The following is a 17,627-nucleotide window of genomic DNA, read 5'->3' as shown; positions in this document are numbered from 1 at the left end:
TTTGTCAAGAAGAAAGACAGATCTCTTCAGCCTTGCATCGACTACCGGGGCCTCAATCAAATCACAGTCAAGAACAAATATCCGTTGCCACTAATTTACTAACTATTTGACCGCATACAAGGAGCCAAGATTTTCTCTAAACTAGACCTGCGTGGGGTTTACAACTTGATCCGGATCCGCCAGGGTGACAAATGGAAGACGGCATTCAACACCTGAGACGGGCTGTAAAGGATTTGCCAGACACAGCTTCTGTGTCAACGCCCATAGGTAATCAGTCTGCACCTGCTTCTATGTCTGTGAGACTGACTCCATCTTCCACCACTCAGGATGGCAGGCTTAGGAGTGGGAGAGCCTATCACAGCCTTGCCAGACGGAGCTAGCTCCCGCCCTCTGTCTATTTATACCTGCCTTTCCTGATCCTCCTTTGCTTGTGATTCTTCTCCGCTGGTTTCCTGGCCCTGCTGCAGCTTCTTGAACTACTGACCCTCTGCTTGTTATTGACCATGGCTTTAGTGACCACTCTTCTGCTCTGCGTTTTTGTACCTCGCTCATCTCCTGGTTTGACTCGGCTCGTTCACCTCGCTTGTTGCTCACGGTGCTCCCGTGGGCAACTTCCCCATTTCCCCGGCTTCTTTTACCCTTGTCTGTTTGTCTGTCGTGCACCTATTGAGTGTAGGGACCGTCGCCCAGTTGTACCCCGTCGCCTAGAGCGGGTCGTTGCAAGTAGGCAGGGACTGAGTGGCAGGTAGATTAGGGCTCACCTGTCTGTCTCCCTACCCCGACATTACAAGGGCACTATGAATACCTGGTAATGCCCTTTGGTCTATGTAACGCTCCCGTGGTCTTCCAAGTGTTCGTCAATAACATCTTCCAAGATCTCCTCTATGTCTGTGTTGTGGTCTATCTCGATGACATTTTGATTTTTTCTCCAGACCCGACGACTCATCAGAGACATTTCCATCAAGTTCTGCTGTAAATTAAGGGAGAATCGCCTGTATGCCAAGCTTGAGAAGTGTGTGTTTGAGAGAGATGCTCTACCCTTCCTGGGCTACATCATCTCGCATCAAAGTCTCAAGATGGATCCTGAGAAGGTAAAGTCCGTCCTGGAATGGCCACGTCCTCAAGGCTTGAGGTCCATACAGCGTTTTTTGGGATTCGCCAATTTCTACTGGCAGTTTATCCCAAACTTCTCTTCACTGACAGCTCCCATCTCTACCCTCACCAAAAAAGGTATGAATGCCAAGGTGTGGACTCCAGGAGGGCCTTCACGTCAGCCTCAATCCTCCATCATCCTGATGTATCTCGACAGTTTTCGTTGGAGGTGGACGCCTCCGCTGTTGGTGCAGGTGCACTTCTGTTCCAGAGAGGTTCCAAAGGGAAGGCAGTGGTATGTGGCTATTATTCTAAACTTTGTCCCGCAGAGCGCAATTACTCTATTGGGGATCGGGAGTTGCTGGCCATAAAATTGGCTCTGGAGGAGTAGAGACATCTACTAGAGGGCGCAGCTCACCCCATCCTAATATATACCAACCACAAGAGCCTCACCTACATCCAGTCGGCCCAACGGCTGAACCCCCATCAAGCCCGGTGATCGCTGTTCTTCGCCCGGTTCCAGTTTGTGCTCCACTACTGTCCTCCTGAGAAAAATGTGAGGGCCGATGCCTTGTCCAGGTTGTTATAGAAAGATGACACCGTGGAGTCTACGCAAAGTATCATTGATCCATCCTGTATTATTTCTGTAGACCCTCTGCAAGTTAGAGACATCCCTCCGGGGAGGACTTTTGTGCGCCAGGCAGACAGGAGGAGAATCCTTCGCTGGGGGCACAGCTCCAAACTGGCTGGGAACGCGGGTGCTCGTAAAACCCGAGATCTAATTGCCGTCATTTCTGGTGGCCCACTCTCCCCAAAGATATTGTGGACTTTGTTTCGTCCTGCACTATGTGCACTGCCAACAAGGTTGCTCACTCCAAGCCTGCTGGTCTGCTCCAACATCTGCCTGTGCCCAATGCTCCCTGACAGCATACAGCAATGGACTTTGTCACAGACCTTCCTTCCTCTACTGGATGCAATACGGTCTGGGTGGTGGTGGATCGGTTCTCGAAAATGGCTAATTTTGTTACGCTGACCTTCTGCTGTTTGACTGGCTAACCTCATCATCCAACACATCTTTCGCTTGCATGGCTTGCCTCTTCATATTGTGTCCGATCGGGGGGTTCAGATAACTTCCATATTCTGGAGAGCCCTCTGTAAACTCCTAGATGTGAGGTTGGATTTTTCCTCAGCATACCATCCCCAGTCCAATGATCAAATCGAGAGGATTAACCAAATCATGGAAAAATAATCTTCGCCACTTCATCTCCATGCAGCATGATGACTCGGTACAGCTTCTTCCTTGGGCCGAGTTTGCATACAAGAACCACACAAGTGAGTCCACTGCTTCTACACTATTCTTCATTGTTTACGGCCAACATCCACAAATTCCTCTTCATGTTTCAGCTACGTCCCAGGTGCCCGCGGCTGACTCTGCATTCAGGTACTTTCTACAGATCTGGCAGCGAACCCGGTCCTCTATTCTGCTGGTGGTCGACTGCATGAAACGAAAGACGGATACTAGATAAAAAAAGAGAGTCGCCTCAGTATCTTCCAGTTACCAAAGTCTGGCTGTCCTCAAGGAAAATCCATCTAAAGGCACCTTCGTACAAGTTTGCTCTCAGGTTCATCGGACCCTTTGAGATCCTACAGCAAATCAACCCTGTCTCTTACAAGCTTCAGCTGCCTCCTACCCTCAGAATCCCCAACTCCTTTCTTGTGTCCCTCCCGAAGCCTGTGGTCCTGAACCGCTACACAAAAACGCCTAGCTCGGCAGTTGCTCCCAGCGGTTATTCCAATGTATGTGAGGTTAAGGAGATCCTGGACTTCCAAAAAGTAGGAGGAACTTTTTATTTGGTGGATTGGAAGGGGCTTGGTCCAGGGGAGAGGTCCTGGGAGCCAGAAGAGAACCTCAATGCCCCTGCCCTCATTAAGATGTTCCTCTCTTGCTCTGGCTCCAAGAAGAGGGTTCGTAAGAGAGGGGATATCGTAGCATCCATGGCCGCGGACCATCAGGATTACTCACACCTCGGCGGCCGCAGCCATGGATCTGTGAGTGCTGGCCCGCACCTCTTCCCCAGGGGATGCCAGCGCTCAATTGTGAACGGCCGTAAAGGGCCAGCGCGTGCATATGTAAATAATTAATTATTCCCGAATCACACCGGATTATAAAAAGGGCCCTGCCCTTCTGATCCTTGCCTGAGCGTTGTTAGTAATTCCCATGTTAGTCTTTGCAAATGGTCCCTTAATGTTTACCCTGTTCCTGTGCTTTGCTACCTGTATCCTCTATCCCATGCTGTGTTATTGTTCCTGAGCTTGTTAGTGATTGGAGTCATGTCCTGCTGCTCCTGTTGTCATCCGCCATGTCTGGCGCAACCTGCTGCACCTGCTGTCATCAGCCACGTCTGGCGCAACCTGCTGCACCCACCTCCATCCGTGCTAAAGCCTCTGCCAATGTCTGGACTATTCAGGTACCCTTGTGCTGGACTTTGTATTGCTTGGGTGCTCTGTTGTTTGGCCAGCTGCCTCCTCGCTGCGGCGGAGTTGTCTAGTGGGTCCACTTACCCACAGACCGTAACAACCCCTAACTCACAATTCGTGATTTATGATGCTAGTCCTCATTGATATACCTTAACTTTTTTCCCTTGCTTTTTAATTACTCATGTAACTGAAAAAAGGCATAGACAACTGGCTGTGTTGTTTATTTTATTGATGGTTTTGTAAAAAAGAAAAGAAAAATCTTTGAATGCGGCTATTGCACTTTACTTACTATACTGACTATTTTACTTATATCATATGTTTGAGATGTTATATCTGTGTATCCTGTTCGCAACATTTTAAATAAAACGAATTTTTAAAAAAAACAATCTACGATCACTTTGCTTCACCTCTCCAAATGCATTTTCTACCAATTCTCTCAAGTAATTTCTCTTCTCTAAACCTTTGTTTTATAATTTCCTGCAGTTCCCCAAATCTGGATTTTTTAAAATGTGTTTTGGTAAAGAAAATATAATTTTTTTTGGAAAATGTTAAGATCTAAAAAGTTGATTTCATTTATATTGATCTCCTGTGAGACATTTCAGTCATTTTCATTAAACTTTCTTGATTCACGGCTACCCTCCCAAAATAGGAGGCAGTTGTAAATATATTGCCACCAATACTTAAAGGGTTATTCCCTGCTTTGACTTTTCTGGCATATCCACAGGAATATGTCTGATGTCTGATAGATGTGGCTCCTAGCTAGCTTTGGGACCCACACCTATATCAAGAAGAGGGGTCACCAGACCCAATTGCAACTGGTGAGGCGGCCGCTGGCTGACTATTCCAGGTGGGACTAGGTCAGACAGCAGCTGCCACACCAGGCAAAACGGGGATCAGGTTAACCCTGTTCTCAATATAGGAGCTGGGACCCGCATCTGACATTTATGGCATATCCTGTTGATATGCCATAAAGGTCGAAGTTCGGAATACCCCTTTAGGTGCCTTGGGTTGATTGGTGTATACACAATATTCCTCCTAGACAGCAATAAAAATATTTCCATAACTAGGGGTGAATTTCACCCCCATCCCCATACTATTTATTTGCAAATAGTAATGGCCTTTTCACCAGAAATAATTATAGGTCAGTGCAAAATGAATGCATTCAGTCAAAAACCTCCTCTGTTAAATATCCATTAGCGAATCCTTTTTTTTTTTTTAAATTGTTCATTGCACTAATCCCGCTTTCATGTGGAATAAATGTATAGAGAGACGTTACAACTCCCGTTCCCCAAAAAATAAGTTCCTAGTACATTCCACATTCTTTAAAGGGAACCTGTCACCAGCATTTCACCTATTAAACCAGCAATTGGGTGAAAAATTATTTTTATGCAACCTATAATTATCTTATAAGTAGGTTCTGTACCTTTAGTATTCCGTTTTTTAGTGTTCCTCCACTGTATGCTAATGAGCATAAAAGAGTCAATCTTATTTTGAAAAGAGTCATATCTTCATACCTCAAGCCCTTCCGAGTTAACGCCGCCGCCTTAATTTTGAGTGACAGCTTATTTTTGATTGACAGCATTCAATGTGGGCACCTTTTTTGGCAGTGGGCGGGCATAAGCAGAGGAACGAACGAGACTGCCGGATTATTGCCATAAAAGGTGCAAAATCTTTGCAGACCATTATGTACAGTCGGAGTAGGAGTTTAGGAGAGGGGATAACGCCAATGAACTTTTGATAGCAGCGGCCAGCGAGGGTTGAATAGAGTTCAATAGGTGAAATGCTGGTGACAGGTTCCCTTTAAGCTCCTATAAACCCCAAAGAGTATTTTAAATATGATGGCATATTGATCTGTTTAACATATTTTTCCAGGAACTGGACAGTCTATTCGTCCAAATTAGAAGATAGTGACTTAATTCCAGACACAATTGGCCTTGGGAGAGGGTTTTCTGGAATTTTGTGCATCTTTGGTAGACAGTAGATCATGGGAATCCTAGGAAAAAATATAGGAATAGAGATGAGCAAAAGGATTGTACACTAATCGAATTCATTACGAATTTCCAGAAAGTTTCAGATTTTAGCGATTCCGAATCTTTTGGGATTTGCAGGCAGCTCACCCTCTAGCACAGCTAATCATGAGGGGTATAGGTGTGTGTCACTGGTCACTCAGTGGATGACAGCCATATAAGTCATAGCCGCTATAAATAGCCCAAAAAGGAAATGCTGAAGATAGGATGTGGATTAGTGTCAGTGAGTGTGTTTCATAGTGGGAGAAGATAGCTAGATTTACAATAATTTAATAGATAGATCATATTAAAGAAAGTCAGTGTCAGTGTGTTACTTAGGCAGGCACAGGCAGCCATTTCTGTGAGTTCTGCTGCGGCTATACAATTCTTACATAAATTTGTGAATCCCCAATCTTCATGAAGTCATTCACAAATCTTCTTAAAAAAGAAGACCACAGAGTGTCATACATGACTTTTCAGGGCAATAGGGGCACTTTCAATTTGTAACAAATTTATTCGGACCGAATCTAATCTAATGTCCAGTTCGATAGATTCGAACCCAATACATATATCTCTATATAGGAATTAAAATTCTTTCTTTATTATCCCACGTGATTTATCATCATCCATTAGAACCTTTAATACTCCTGGATACTGGTTGTGTGGATTAGATTTACATTTTTGTTACATATTTGTATCACTTAGCAATCCATTCATCACGTTGATGTACGGTTCTTTATCCAAGATCTGCCAGCTTCACCCGCATCAACGAGTATATCAACAACATAAGTAAAGGAGTGCTATCATATAGTATGTCTGCACATTTTCTTCTGAAACATGATAAAAATCCCTGTGGACTAAAAGTCAGTGGGATCTTTATTTATTAGCTATGATGTCCCCAAAAGGCATGAATATTAAACTAGATTTTAATTGTTTTATTATTAAATCGATTTTATATAGTTTTATATATCTCTTTGCTAATGTAATGAATATGTATGGCACGGCTAGTGTTAATTTGGGAATAGAGGCAGAGTTTTTTTAGTCTTTTTAATTAAATGAAAATAAGGCATAGATTACCTTTGATGATGCCATAATGGTAAAACCGGTCAGTCATTTCTGATAATTAATATGCTTTTTATGAATATCTTGTCAGTATAATAAAATGGCAGGAGAAAACTCATTTTTTAATCTGAATCCACGCAGTCTTGCTTTTCTTCTGTGATTCCTCTGAGGTAGCGTTCACAAAGGCTGGAGGTTGAATCCCCTGGAGAAGTAACTTCAGAGGAGGTTTGACCATTACAGGCATCCAAAGCTACACAAACACAAACACACACACACACACACACACACACACGAAAAGAGCCGTAGTCAGTGAGAGAGACCCTGTGTCGAAATATTCCAGAAACGTGGGAAGGAATGGGGGGAATCTTCCACAAGTACGCTGTGCTGGGAGAGGTGATCTCTATGAGAATTGTTTTTTTTTATTTTCTGTTACAAGACGGTGTGCAATAGGGTGTGTGGCCGGACTTGCGGGATTGGTGAACTTTACGGACATTTTGTTACTTTATTACGATTTTGTGCATTATTGTATTGTGTCGGCTTTGGTGCGGCTGGACCTGCGCGCCGATCAAAGGAATTGTTTATTATATATCCTTCTGTCTAGAATAGGGGCTTTTTGATTACGTGTTGTATTTGTTGCTCCGAGACCACTTTTACATACTGTTAGATTTATTGTTAACAGAAAGTCTTCATGGTAGCTGTCACGATTTGTGACCCACTGGGCCGTACCGCCGTAGCGGGATAGCAGATGGCCAAACAGTGTACCAAGTAAAGTCTATAGTGCGAGCAAGGGTACCTGTGGTAGTACAGACAGTAGCGATGGCTAGGCTCAGATGGGACCTTGGCAGCAGACACCAGGTGTGGTGTAACACAACACGACTCCGACTCTTTTAAGGCACAGGAACAAGGTAGCACGGGATAGAGGATACAGGTAGCAGTAACCGGAACACTGGGAACAGGAAAACACTAAGGGACCATTTGCTAGACTGACACAGGAAAACACAACAACACGTAGGCAATAAGTGAAGGGGCAGGGCCCTTCTTAGAGTCCAGGGTGATCATGGGTGATTAGACAATTCTAAACATGTGTGCGCGCTGACCCTTTAATTCCAGGACTGTGCTCGTGCGCGTACCATAGTGGTCACTGCAGGCCAGCACGGCTGAAAGTGCTGGCATCTCCAGGAAGGAAGGCCTCGGAGTCTGCGGTCTGCTGCCATGGACGTTACAGTAGCATTGATCTATTTACTAACACTTATTTTGTGAACATTTTTTTGCCATGTCATACTAAGCAGGCAGCAGACAGTGCAACTGAGCTTTATTGTAGCCTGTCACTATAACTTGGGAAGCTCTGTGTCTAGTATCCTAAATAAATTTCCTAAGTTACCTACGATTCAATCCATATTAGGACATAATATACAATTTCAAGACATTTTCTGGTTTGTTTGTTTGTTTGTTTTTGGTATAACAACAGTTAATTCTATAGTGTTTTTTGATGTGTGTTACTTGTTTAATTCAGGATGAAAAAAGATTATGACATAAGCCATAATGATGGAAGCATTAATGAAGACGCTGACTGTGACGGTGTTTTGTCTTCAGTAACCATCAACTCAGAAAGCAATACCAGTGAAAGCTTCAGAAACTCATCCAATGATTGTCATAAAGGCTCTGGGACTAAATCATTGGAGAATAAAGTTCACCAAAAAAAAGGTAGAACTTTGTCTTTTAAATACAACAGTAGCAAACAACACTTGTCATCAACATGAATACATGTGTAACTGCAGAATAAGATTTTATTGAGTGAAAGAATCTTTGGACTATTTAAAGGCATAATGTATTTACCATAAAAGCAGCTTAAAGAGGCTCTGTCACCACATCATAAGTGCCCTATCTTCTACATATGTGATCGGCGCTGTAATGTAGATTACAGCAGTGTGTTTTTATTTAGAAAAACTATCATTTTTCATGTTATGACCTATTTTAGATTTATGCTGAGTTTCTTAATGCCCAACTGGGCGTGTTTAACTTTTTGACCAAGTGGGCGTTGTGGAGAGAAGTGTCTGACGCTGACCAATCAGCGTCATACACTTCTCTCCATTCATTTACACAGCACATAGTGATCTAGCTAGATCACTATGTGCAGCCACATACACACACATTAACGTTACTGAAGTGTCCTGACAGTGAATAGACATCACTACCAGCCAAGACGGGATGTCTATTCAGAATCCTGACACTTTGTGTGAGATTTACAGCAAGGCAAGCATAATCTCGCGAGATTACGCTGTAAACTGTCATTTAAAATGAGATTATGCTTGCTGTGCTGTCAATCTCATACAAACGTTACTGAAGTGTCAGGATTCTGAATAGACATCACATCCTGGCTGGTAGTGATATCTATTCACTGTCAGGACACTTCAGTAACGTTAATATGTGAGTAAGTGACTGCACATAGTGATCTAGCTAGATCAGTATGTGCTGTGTAAATGAATGGAGAGAAGTGTATGACACTGATTGGTCAGCATCGTACACTTCTCTCCACAACGCCCACTTGGTCAAAAAGTAAAACACGCCCAGTTGTCCATTAAGAAAGTCATTAGCATAAAGTTAAAATAGGTCATAACTCCGTCAAAAATGATCGTTTTTGTAAATAAATAAAAAACTGCTGTAATCTACATTACAGTGCCGATCACATTATGTACAAGATAGGGCACTTATAATGTGGCGACAGAGCCTCTTTAACAATAAAACAGAATTTGTTTTCTTTAGATGAATTTTGTTTCACAATTCAATTATCTATCTATCAAAAAAGCTATGGAAAATTTTGATATGGAAAAAATAATTTTTATATATGTTAGACATTAACTGTAGACGCCCTGATATGCAGTTCGCAACCTGCTCCTAGTTTCAAACTTTTGTCATATGAGCATGTCCCTCCCAGTAATACATGCTGTGTGTCCTTGACGCTGTTGCCTTCACTAGCTCTTATTCTTGTACTGCTTTCACCTTCTACAGACTACAGCTCATGAGGGATTTTTTCTCCCTTGTTCTAACAGACACTGATGCTGCAGAGTGTGTGATCTCCCCTTCCCCTGCAAAGTCTGAGTGCGTGCTCTCAGCTCTTGACAAAGATGCACAGCCTGTGAGATTCACCGCCTCCCACTGTGTTCTTTCATCCCTATATACACCCTTATTCAGTACAGCTCATGTGATCTATCCTCCCCGAAGACTTGAATAATTTCCCCCCTCTCCACACTCTGATCTGCTTTATGCAACCTCCACCACTTCTTGCTGCTCTTATGAGAGAAAGGAGGAGGAAAGCAAAGAGCAAATGAGTCAGCCTCGAAACAGCAGGACAACCAGCTAGGGGAAAACATTACACTGACTACAGCAACTATATGGTAGGAAGCTTTTAATGAAGACTATTTAGAAAGTTGCTTAATTTTACATTGAGAAAGCAAATAAACAATAAAATTAACCCTTTTGCCTAAAGGGTTTTTTGGACATTTTGCATCTCACGTAGCCAGAACAAGTTTCGCACTTTTGACATGTAAAAATAAAACCTAAATTACAAAATAAAGAATCATACTAAACCCACATACCTATATGTTATCTGAAAGTAGACATCTCCATAAGAACTGCATACAAATTTATATTTTGGATAAAAGTGTGACCCAAGCAGAAATTTAGATGCACCATGTAACTCCGACAGCAGGTTCCAATCCATCTGGCAGTCCCCGCCGCAGTGTCCCATACCTTCTCTGCCAGCTCCCTGTCCAGGTCGCCGGCATCTGCTGTGTTCTCCTGGCTTGTGGCCGCAGGTCACTGGTGCGTGTGCTTTAGCTTCCTCTTAAAGGGCCAGCATGCACAATTCAAAAACTCTTCCATAAATCCCTATTTGTTACTGCTCTATTTATGGCACCTCCACAGTCCACCTGGTGCCTGAGCAACATTTGAACAACCAAGTTATGTCCTGCTAAGGTTCCTGTGTGCATCTGATTCCAGACCACTATTGCTATCTGTTATCAGCCTGTATCCAGTTATCCGCTACCAGTCTTTATTCAGTTATCTATTATCAGCATGCTGCGTTATTGTCTCCGGTAGTCTCTGGTAAATACAGATTTCATTAAGACCTTTAACCCCTTGCCGCTTTTGGCTGTGACTATACGTCCAGATACAAAGTGCGTTCCCGCACACGGGTGTACAGTCACACCCTGTAGATAAAGCGAACACAGGAGCTGTGCGCGCTTTATCTTCAGAGGCTGTCAGCTGTTATACACAGCTGACATCCCGCTGCGATGACTGTTACCACCGATCGCAGCCATTTAACCCCTTCAATGCGGCTGTCAATGGCGTCCGCCGCATTGAAGTGGTTGACAGAGGGAGGGATCTCGCTCTGTACCCCCCCCCCCCCGGCCCTCCCGCGATGGATTGAGGGTGGCGATGGTTGCTATGGCAACCAGGAAGCCGTTGCTAGGCTTCCTGGTTGCCCAGGTACGGATGCCTATTAGGACCTAATAGGCTAACTGTCAGATCATGAATGACAGTTAGGGTATGTGCACACACACTAATTACGTCCGTAATTGACGGACGTATTTCGGCCGCAAGTACCGGACCGAACACAGTGCAGGGAGCCGGGCTCCTAGCATCATACTTATGTACGATGCTAGGAGTCCCTGCCTCTCCGTGGAACTACTGTCTCGTACTGTAATCAAGTTTTCAGTACGGGACAGTTGTCCTGCAGCGAGGCAGGGACTCCTAGCATCGGACATAAGTATGATGCTAGGAGCCCGGCTCCCTGCACTGTGTTCGGTCCGGTACTTGCGGCCGAAATACGTCCGTCAATTACGGACGTAATTAGTGTGTGTGCACATACCCTTACAATACACTGCACTACATAAGTAGTGCAGTGTATTGTACCGGGGATCAGATCTTCAAGTCCCCAGGTCAGTGTAAGAGAAAAAGTTAAAAAAGTTAAAAAAAATGTTAAAGAAAAATAAATAAGTAAAAGTTTTAACTAATAAAAACAATAATCGCCCTGTTTCCCTGATCAACTCGTTTATTATTAGAAAAAAAATGAAAACATGAAAAAAACTATACATAATAGGTATCGCCGCGTTCGGAACGGCCTGATCTATAAAAATATCACATTATTTTTACCACACGGTGAACACCGTAAAACATTTTAATAAAAAACTATGACAGCATTTTATTTTTTGGTCATCTTCTCTCAAAAAATTTTTAATAAAAAGTGATCAAAAAGTTGCGAGTAACGCAAAATGGTACCAATAGAAACTACAGTTTGTCACACATAAAACAAGTCCTCCCGCAGCGATATCAACTAAAAAATAAAAAAGTTATGGCTGTCAGAAAATGGCGACACTAAAACATGTTTTTTTTTTAGAAAAGAGTATTTTTATTGTGGGAACGTAGTGAAACGTGAAAAAACAATATAAATTTGGTGTCGCTGTAATCGTATCGACCCACAGAATGAAGTTAACATGTTGTTTATACTGCACGGTGAACACTGTAAAAAAAGGAAAAAAAACAAAAAACTTGCTAGAATGGCTGTTTTTTGGTTTCCTCATCTCCCAAAAAATTGAATAAATATTTATGACCACATATGGGGTATTACTGTATTCTGGAAAACCCGCTTAACAATTTATGGGATGTGTGTCTACGGTGGTACAAGCTGGGCACAACACATTGGGCACTGAAATGGCATATCTGTGGAAAACAGCAATTTTCAATCTGCAACATCTATTGTTTACTAATTTTTGCAAAACACTTGTGCAGTCAAAATGCTCACTACACCCCTAGATAAATTCTTTGAGGGATCTAGTTTCCAAAATGGGGTAATTTTTTGGGAGTACCACTGTACTGATACAATAGCTCAATGCAACATGATGTTAAAAAACGAATCTTGTAACATCTCCACTCCAAATACAAAATGGCACTCCTTCCTTTTAGAGCCTTGCTGTGTGTCCAAATAGCAGTTTATGACCACATGTAGGTTATTTCCCTTCTCTGGAGAGAATGCTTTACAAATGTTACGGTGCTTTTTCTCTTTTATTTGTTGAGAAAATGAAAAATGTTGAACTAATGCTACGTCTTATTGGAAAATAATAGTTTTTCAATTTCACTGCCCAATTGTAATAAAATTTATGAGACACCTGTGGGGTCAAAATGCTCACTACCCCCCTAGATGAATTCCTCAAGGGGTGTAGTTTGCCAAATGGAGTCACTTTTGGGGAGTTTCCACTGTACTGGTACCTAAGGGGCTTTGCAAAAGCGACATGGTGCAGAAAAACCAATCCAGCAAAATCTGCTCACCAAATGGCGCTCCTCCCCTTCTGAGCCCTGATGTGTATTCATACAGTGGTTTATTACCACATATAGGGTATTTCCGTACTCTGGAGAAGTAGGTTTGCAAATGTTACTGTGCTTTTTCTCCTTTATTTGATCAGAAAATGAAACATTTTGACCTAAAGCTACATCTTAGTGGAAAAATATGTAATTTTTAATTTTTACTGCACAATTCTAATGAAATCTATGAAACACCTGGGGGGTCAAAATGCTCACTACACCCCTAGTTGAATTCCTCTAGGGGTGTAGTTTCCCAAATGGAGTCACTTTTGGGGGGTTACCACTGTACTTTAGGAGCTTTACAAATGTGACATGGTGCCGAGAAATGAATCCAGCAAAAAGGTTTTTCACACAAAAATATTGAATTTATCGACCACATTTTTTCACTAACATAAAGTACAATATGTCACGAGAAAACAATCTCAGAATCGCTTGGATGGGTAAAAGCATTCTAGAGTTATTACCACATAAATTTACATATGTCAGATTTATAAAATGAGGCTGTGTCATATGGTCCAAAAGTGGCTGCGTCCTTAACCCTTTCACGACCAAGGACGAAAATGCACGTCCTGGTCGGCTGCTAGTTCCCGCACCAGGACGTGCATTTTCGTCCGCATTTCAAACTGTCACTCTGTGTAAACACAGAGTGACAGACGCGCGCTGACAGCTGTCCTAGACAGCTGAGACATCAGTCTCGCCGGACAGCGGACCATCGCCGCTGCTTTCGGCAGTTAACCCCTTAAGTGCGGCGACGGATTGCCGTCGCCGCATTTAAGTGGTTTGAAGCACATCGGCAGCCCCCACGAAGTGATCGTGGGGGCTACCGATGCTTGTCACGGCAATCGGAGGTCAGATAACGGGTTGCCATGTACGGAAGCCTCGGAGGAACAGCCTCCGGCCGTTCCTCCTCTGCTTCCTGTCAGTGTGACAGTCACGTCACAATGACAGAGTACATCACACTACGTGTGTAGTGTAATGTACTCTAGCAGCGATCAAAGCTGCAAGTCTGAGTGTCCCCTAGTGGGACAAGTAAAAAAAGTAATAAAAATGTTTTAAAAAAAGTGTAAAAATAAAAGTTATAAGTTATATAAACACAAAATGCTTTTTTTCCTATAATAAGACTTTTATTATAGAAAAAAAATGAACACGTTAAAAAAGTACACATATTTTGTATCACCGCGTTCGTAACGACCCCAACTATAAAACTGTAATGTTATTTTCCCCGCACGATGAACACCCCAAAAAAAATCAATAAAAAACGACGACAGAATCACAATTTTTTTGGTCAACACCGCTCCCTAAATAAAGAATAAAAAGTGATCAAAAAGTCGCATATACCCGAAAATAATACCGATAAAAACTTCTATCTGTCCCGCAAAAAACAAGCCCTTACACAGCTTTTTTGTCTAAAAAATAAAAAAATTATGTCTCTCAGAATATGGTGACACAGAAATTTTTTTTGTTTATAAATAAGTCATTTTATTGTGCAAACGCTAAAAAAAAGGACCAAACCTATATACATATGGTATCGCCGTAATCGTACCGACCCGCAGAATAAAGTAAAAATGTCATTTATAGCATACGGTGAGCGCCGCAAAAAGAAAACCTAAAAAACGGTGTCAGAATTCCTGTTTTTTGCTCAGGATTGCAAAAAAATTGAACAAAAAGTGATTAAAAAAAAACCGCACGTACCCCAAAATGGTACCAATGAAAACTACAGATTGTCCCGCAACAAATAAGCCCTCACAGGGCTCCGGTGGTGAAAAAATAAAAAAGTTCTGGCTTTCAGAATATGGCGATGCAAAATGTGCAGAGTGTTCCAAAAGTGGATAAGATCGGGCGCCATTTATCAGTGCGACACCGGGCACATATCTATGAATTATTATTTATTTACCCCATTATTATACCCTTTTATTATACCCTGATGTACTCCGCACAGATTACATATACCCTGATGTACCCCGCACAGATTACACATGCCCCCCACATTATAAACTGAAATACCAGCGAAACCCAAAACAGAAAAACTACCAAGCAAAATCTGCGCTCCAAAAGCAAAATGGCGTCCCTCCCTTCTGAGCCCTGCAGCGTGCCCAAACAGCAGTTTGCGTCCACACATATGGCGTCGCCATACCCGAGAGAACCCGCTTAACGTTTTATGAGGTATTTGTCTTCTGTGGCACACACTGGGCACAACATATTATGCACTAAAATGGCATATCAGTGGAAAATTGTAATTTTCACTTTGAACCATCCGCTGTGCACTAACCCCTTTGCGCACTATGACTTAATTGCCCGTCATGGTGCGGCGGTTGATGTATGGAGCCGGCTCACGTTCTGAGCCCGCTCCATACGCTGCGGGTGTCGGCTGTGTATTACAGCAGGCCCCCTCGGTACTAACGGACAGGAACAGCGATCTCTCTGTTACACAAGCCTGTAAGAATAACAATTTACTGCAATACATTAGTATTGCAGTATATTGTACCAGCGATCCAATGATCGCTGGATCTGGTCCCCTAAGGGGATTGATTAATAAAATGTGTAGAAGAATTATAGTTATTAGTAGTGAGAATTTTTTTTTTTAAAGTTAAAAAAACAAAACACCTTTTCGCATTTTTCTTCTAAAGTAATGTAAAAAAATGAACAAAATTGGTATCGCTACGTCCGTAAAAGTCCGAACTATTACAGTATACCATTATTTAATTTGCACAGTGCACACCTTAAAAAAAAATAATAATTGAAACCGGCAAAATCGCAGTTTTTTTTTTTTGTCACCTTCGCTCTAAAAAAAAAATGTAATACAACTTTTGAATCACTTTTTATGTACCAAAAAATGGTACCAATAAGAACTGCAGCTCCTCCCGCAAGAAATAAGCCCGCACACCGCTCTATTGATGTAAAAATAAAAAAGTTCTGGCTCTTGGAAAGCGGGGAGGGAAAATCTAAAATAAGAAAGCAAAAACTGGATCAGTCCTGAAAGGGTTAATTCATTTCTAATGAAAAAACGTATGACCACATGTGGGGTATTTCCGTACTTGGGAGAAATTGCTTTATAGAAAATTGTTGCTTTTTTCCTCCTTTATCCCTTGTGAAAATGAGAAAATGCAACATTTTAGTGGAAAAAATTTTGATATTAATTTTCGCGCCCTAATTCTAATAAACTCTGCAAAAGACCCGTGGGGTGTAAATGCTCACTATACCCCTAGAAAAATTCCTTGAAGGTTTTTCCAAAATGGGGTCACTTTTGGGGGGTTTCCACTGTTTTGGTCCCTCCAGTGCATTGCAAATGCGACATGGCACCGAAAACCATTCCAGCAAAATCATAAATCCAAATGGCGCTCCTTCCCTTCTGAGCCCTGCTGTGGGTCCAAACAGCAGTTTATTACCACATATGGGGTATTGTCGTAATCGGGAGACATTGCTTTACTAATGTTGGGGTGCATTTTCTTCGTTATTCCTTGTAAATAATAAAAATTTCTATGTTGTTTCAGAAAAAAAGTAAATTGTAATTTTTACAGACTAATTCCAATATATTTAGCGAAAAACCTGTGTGGTCAAAATGCTAACTACACCCCTAGATAAATACCTTAAGGGGTCTAGTTTTCGAAATGGGGTAGTTTATGGGCAGTTTCTATCGTTCTGGCAGCTCAAAGCTTCTCCAAATGTACAGTGGGGCCTAAAACATTTTCAAGCAAAATATGAGTCCTGAAAGCCTCCGGGTGCTCCCTTCCTTTGGGGCCCTGCCGTGTGTCCAAACAACGCATTAGGGCCACAATGTGGGTATTTTTGAAAACAGGAGAAAGAGGGTGATATATTTTGGGGTGTGTTTCTTCATTTTCATGTTCGCTTTACAAAGAAATCGGTCTTCAAACAAATACTTTTATGAAAAAAGTGAATTTTTTTTTTTTTCACCTGATATGCATTCAATTTAGCAAAAAACTGTGGGGTCAAAATACTTACTATACCCCTAAATAAATACCTTATGGGGTCTAGTTTTCTAAATGGGGTCGTTTATGGGGAGTTTCTATCGTTCTGGCAGCTCAAAGTCTCTCCAAATGTGCAGTGGGGCCTAAAACATTTTCAAGCAAAATATGAGTCCTGAAAGCCTCCAGGTGCTCCCTCCCTTTCGGGCCCTGTCGTGTGTCCAAGCAATGCATTAGGGTCACAATGGGGGCATTTTTGAAAACAGGAGAAACAGGGTGATATATTTTGGGGTGTGTTTCTTCATTCTCATGGTCGCTTTACACAGAAATCGGTTTTCAAAGTGATACTTTTATGAAAAAAGTTTTTTTTGTTTTTTTTTCACCTGCTATGCATTAAATTTAGCAAAAGACTGTGGGGTCAAAGTATGCACTACACCCCTAGATAAATACCTTAAGGGGTCTAGTTTTCTAAATGAGGTCATTTATGGGGAGATTCTATCGCTCTGGTAGCTCAAAACCTCTCCAAATGTACAGTGGGGCCTAAAACATTTTCAAGCAAAATATGAGTCCTGAAAGCCTCCGGGTGCTCCCTCCCTTTCGGGCCCTGTCGTGTGTCCAAGCAATGCATTAGGGTCACAATGGGGGCATTTTTGAAAACAGGAGAAACAGGGTGATATATTTTGGGGTGTGTTTCTTCATTCTCATG

General features: G+C 42.2%; 1 protein-coding gene across 5 annotated transcripts in view; it reads left to right on the top strand.

Moving 5' to 3' along the window:
- PCNX2 (pecanex 2) overlaps window positions 1-17,627 on the top strand; it is a 934,799-nt gene that overhangs the window by 853,783 nt on the left and 63,389 nt on the right. For 4 of the 5 annotated variants that reach the window (XM_075862603.1, XM_075862600.1, XM_075862601.1 and 1 more), the window contains exon 31: window positions 8,152-8,342. The exons of the other annotated variant lie outside the window; for it this stretch is intronic. In XM_075862603.1, the coding sequence (XP_075718718.1) occupies window positions 8,152-8,342 (191 nt within the window). The remainder of the gene's footprint in view (window positions 1-8,151; window positions 8,343-17,627) is intronic. 5 annotated transcript variants of the gene reach the window in all.

Source organism: Rhinoderma darwinii, chromosome 4 (genome assembly GCF_050947455.1).
Source record: "Rhinoderma darwinii isolate aRhiDar2 chromosome 4, aRhiDar2.hap1, whole genome shotgun sequence".
NCBI lineage: Eukaryota > Metazoa > Chordata > Amphibia > Anura > Rhinodermatidae > Rhinoderma > Rhinoderma darwinii.
This window is presented reverse-complemented; position numbering and strand designations above follow the sequence as displayed.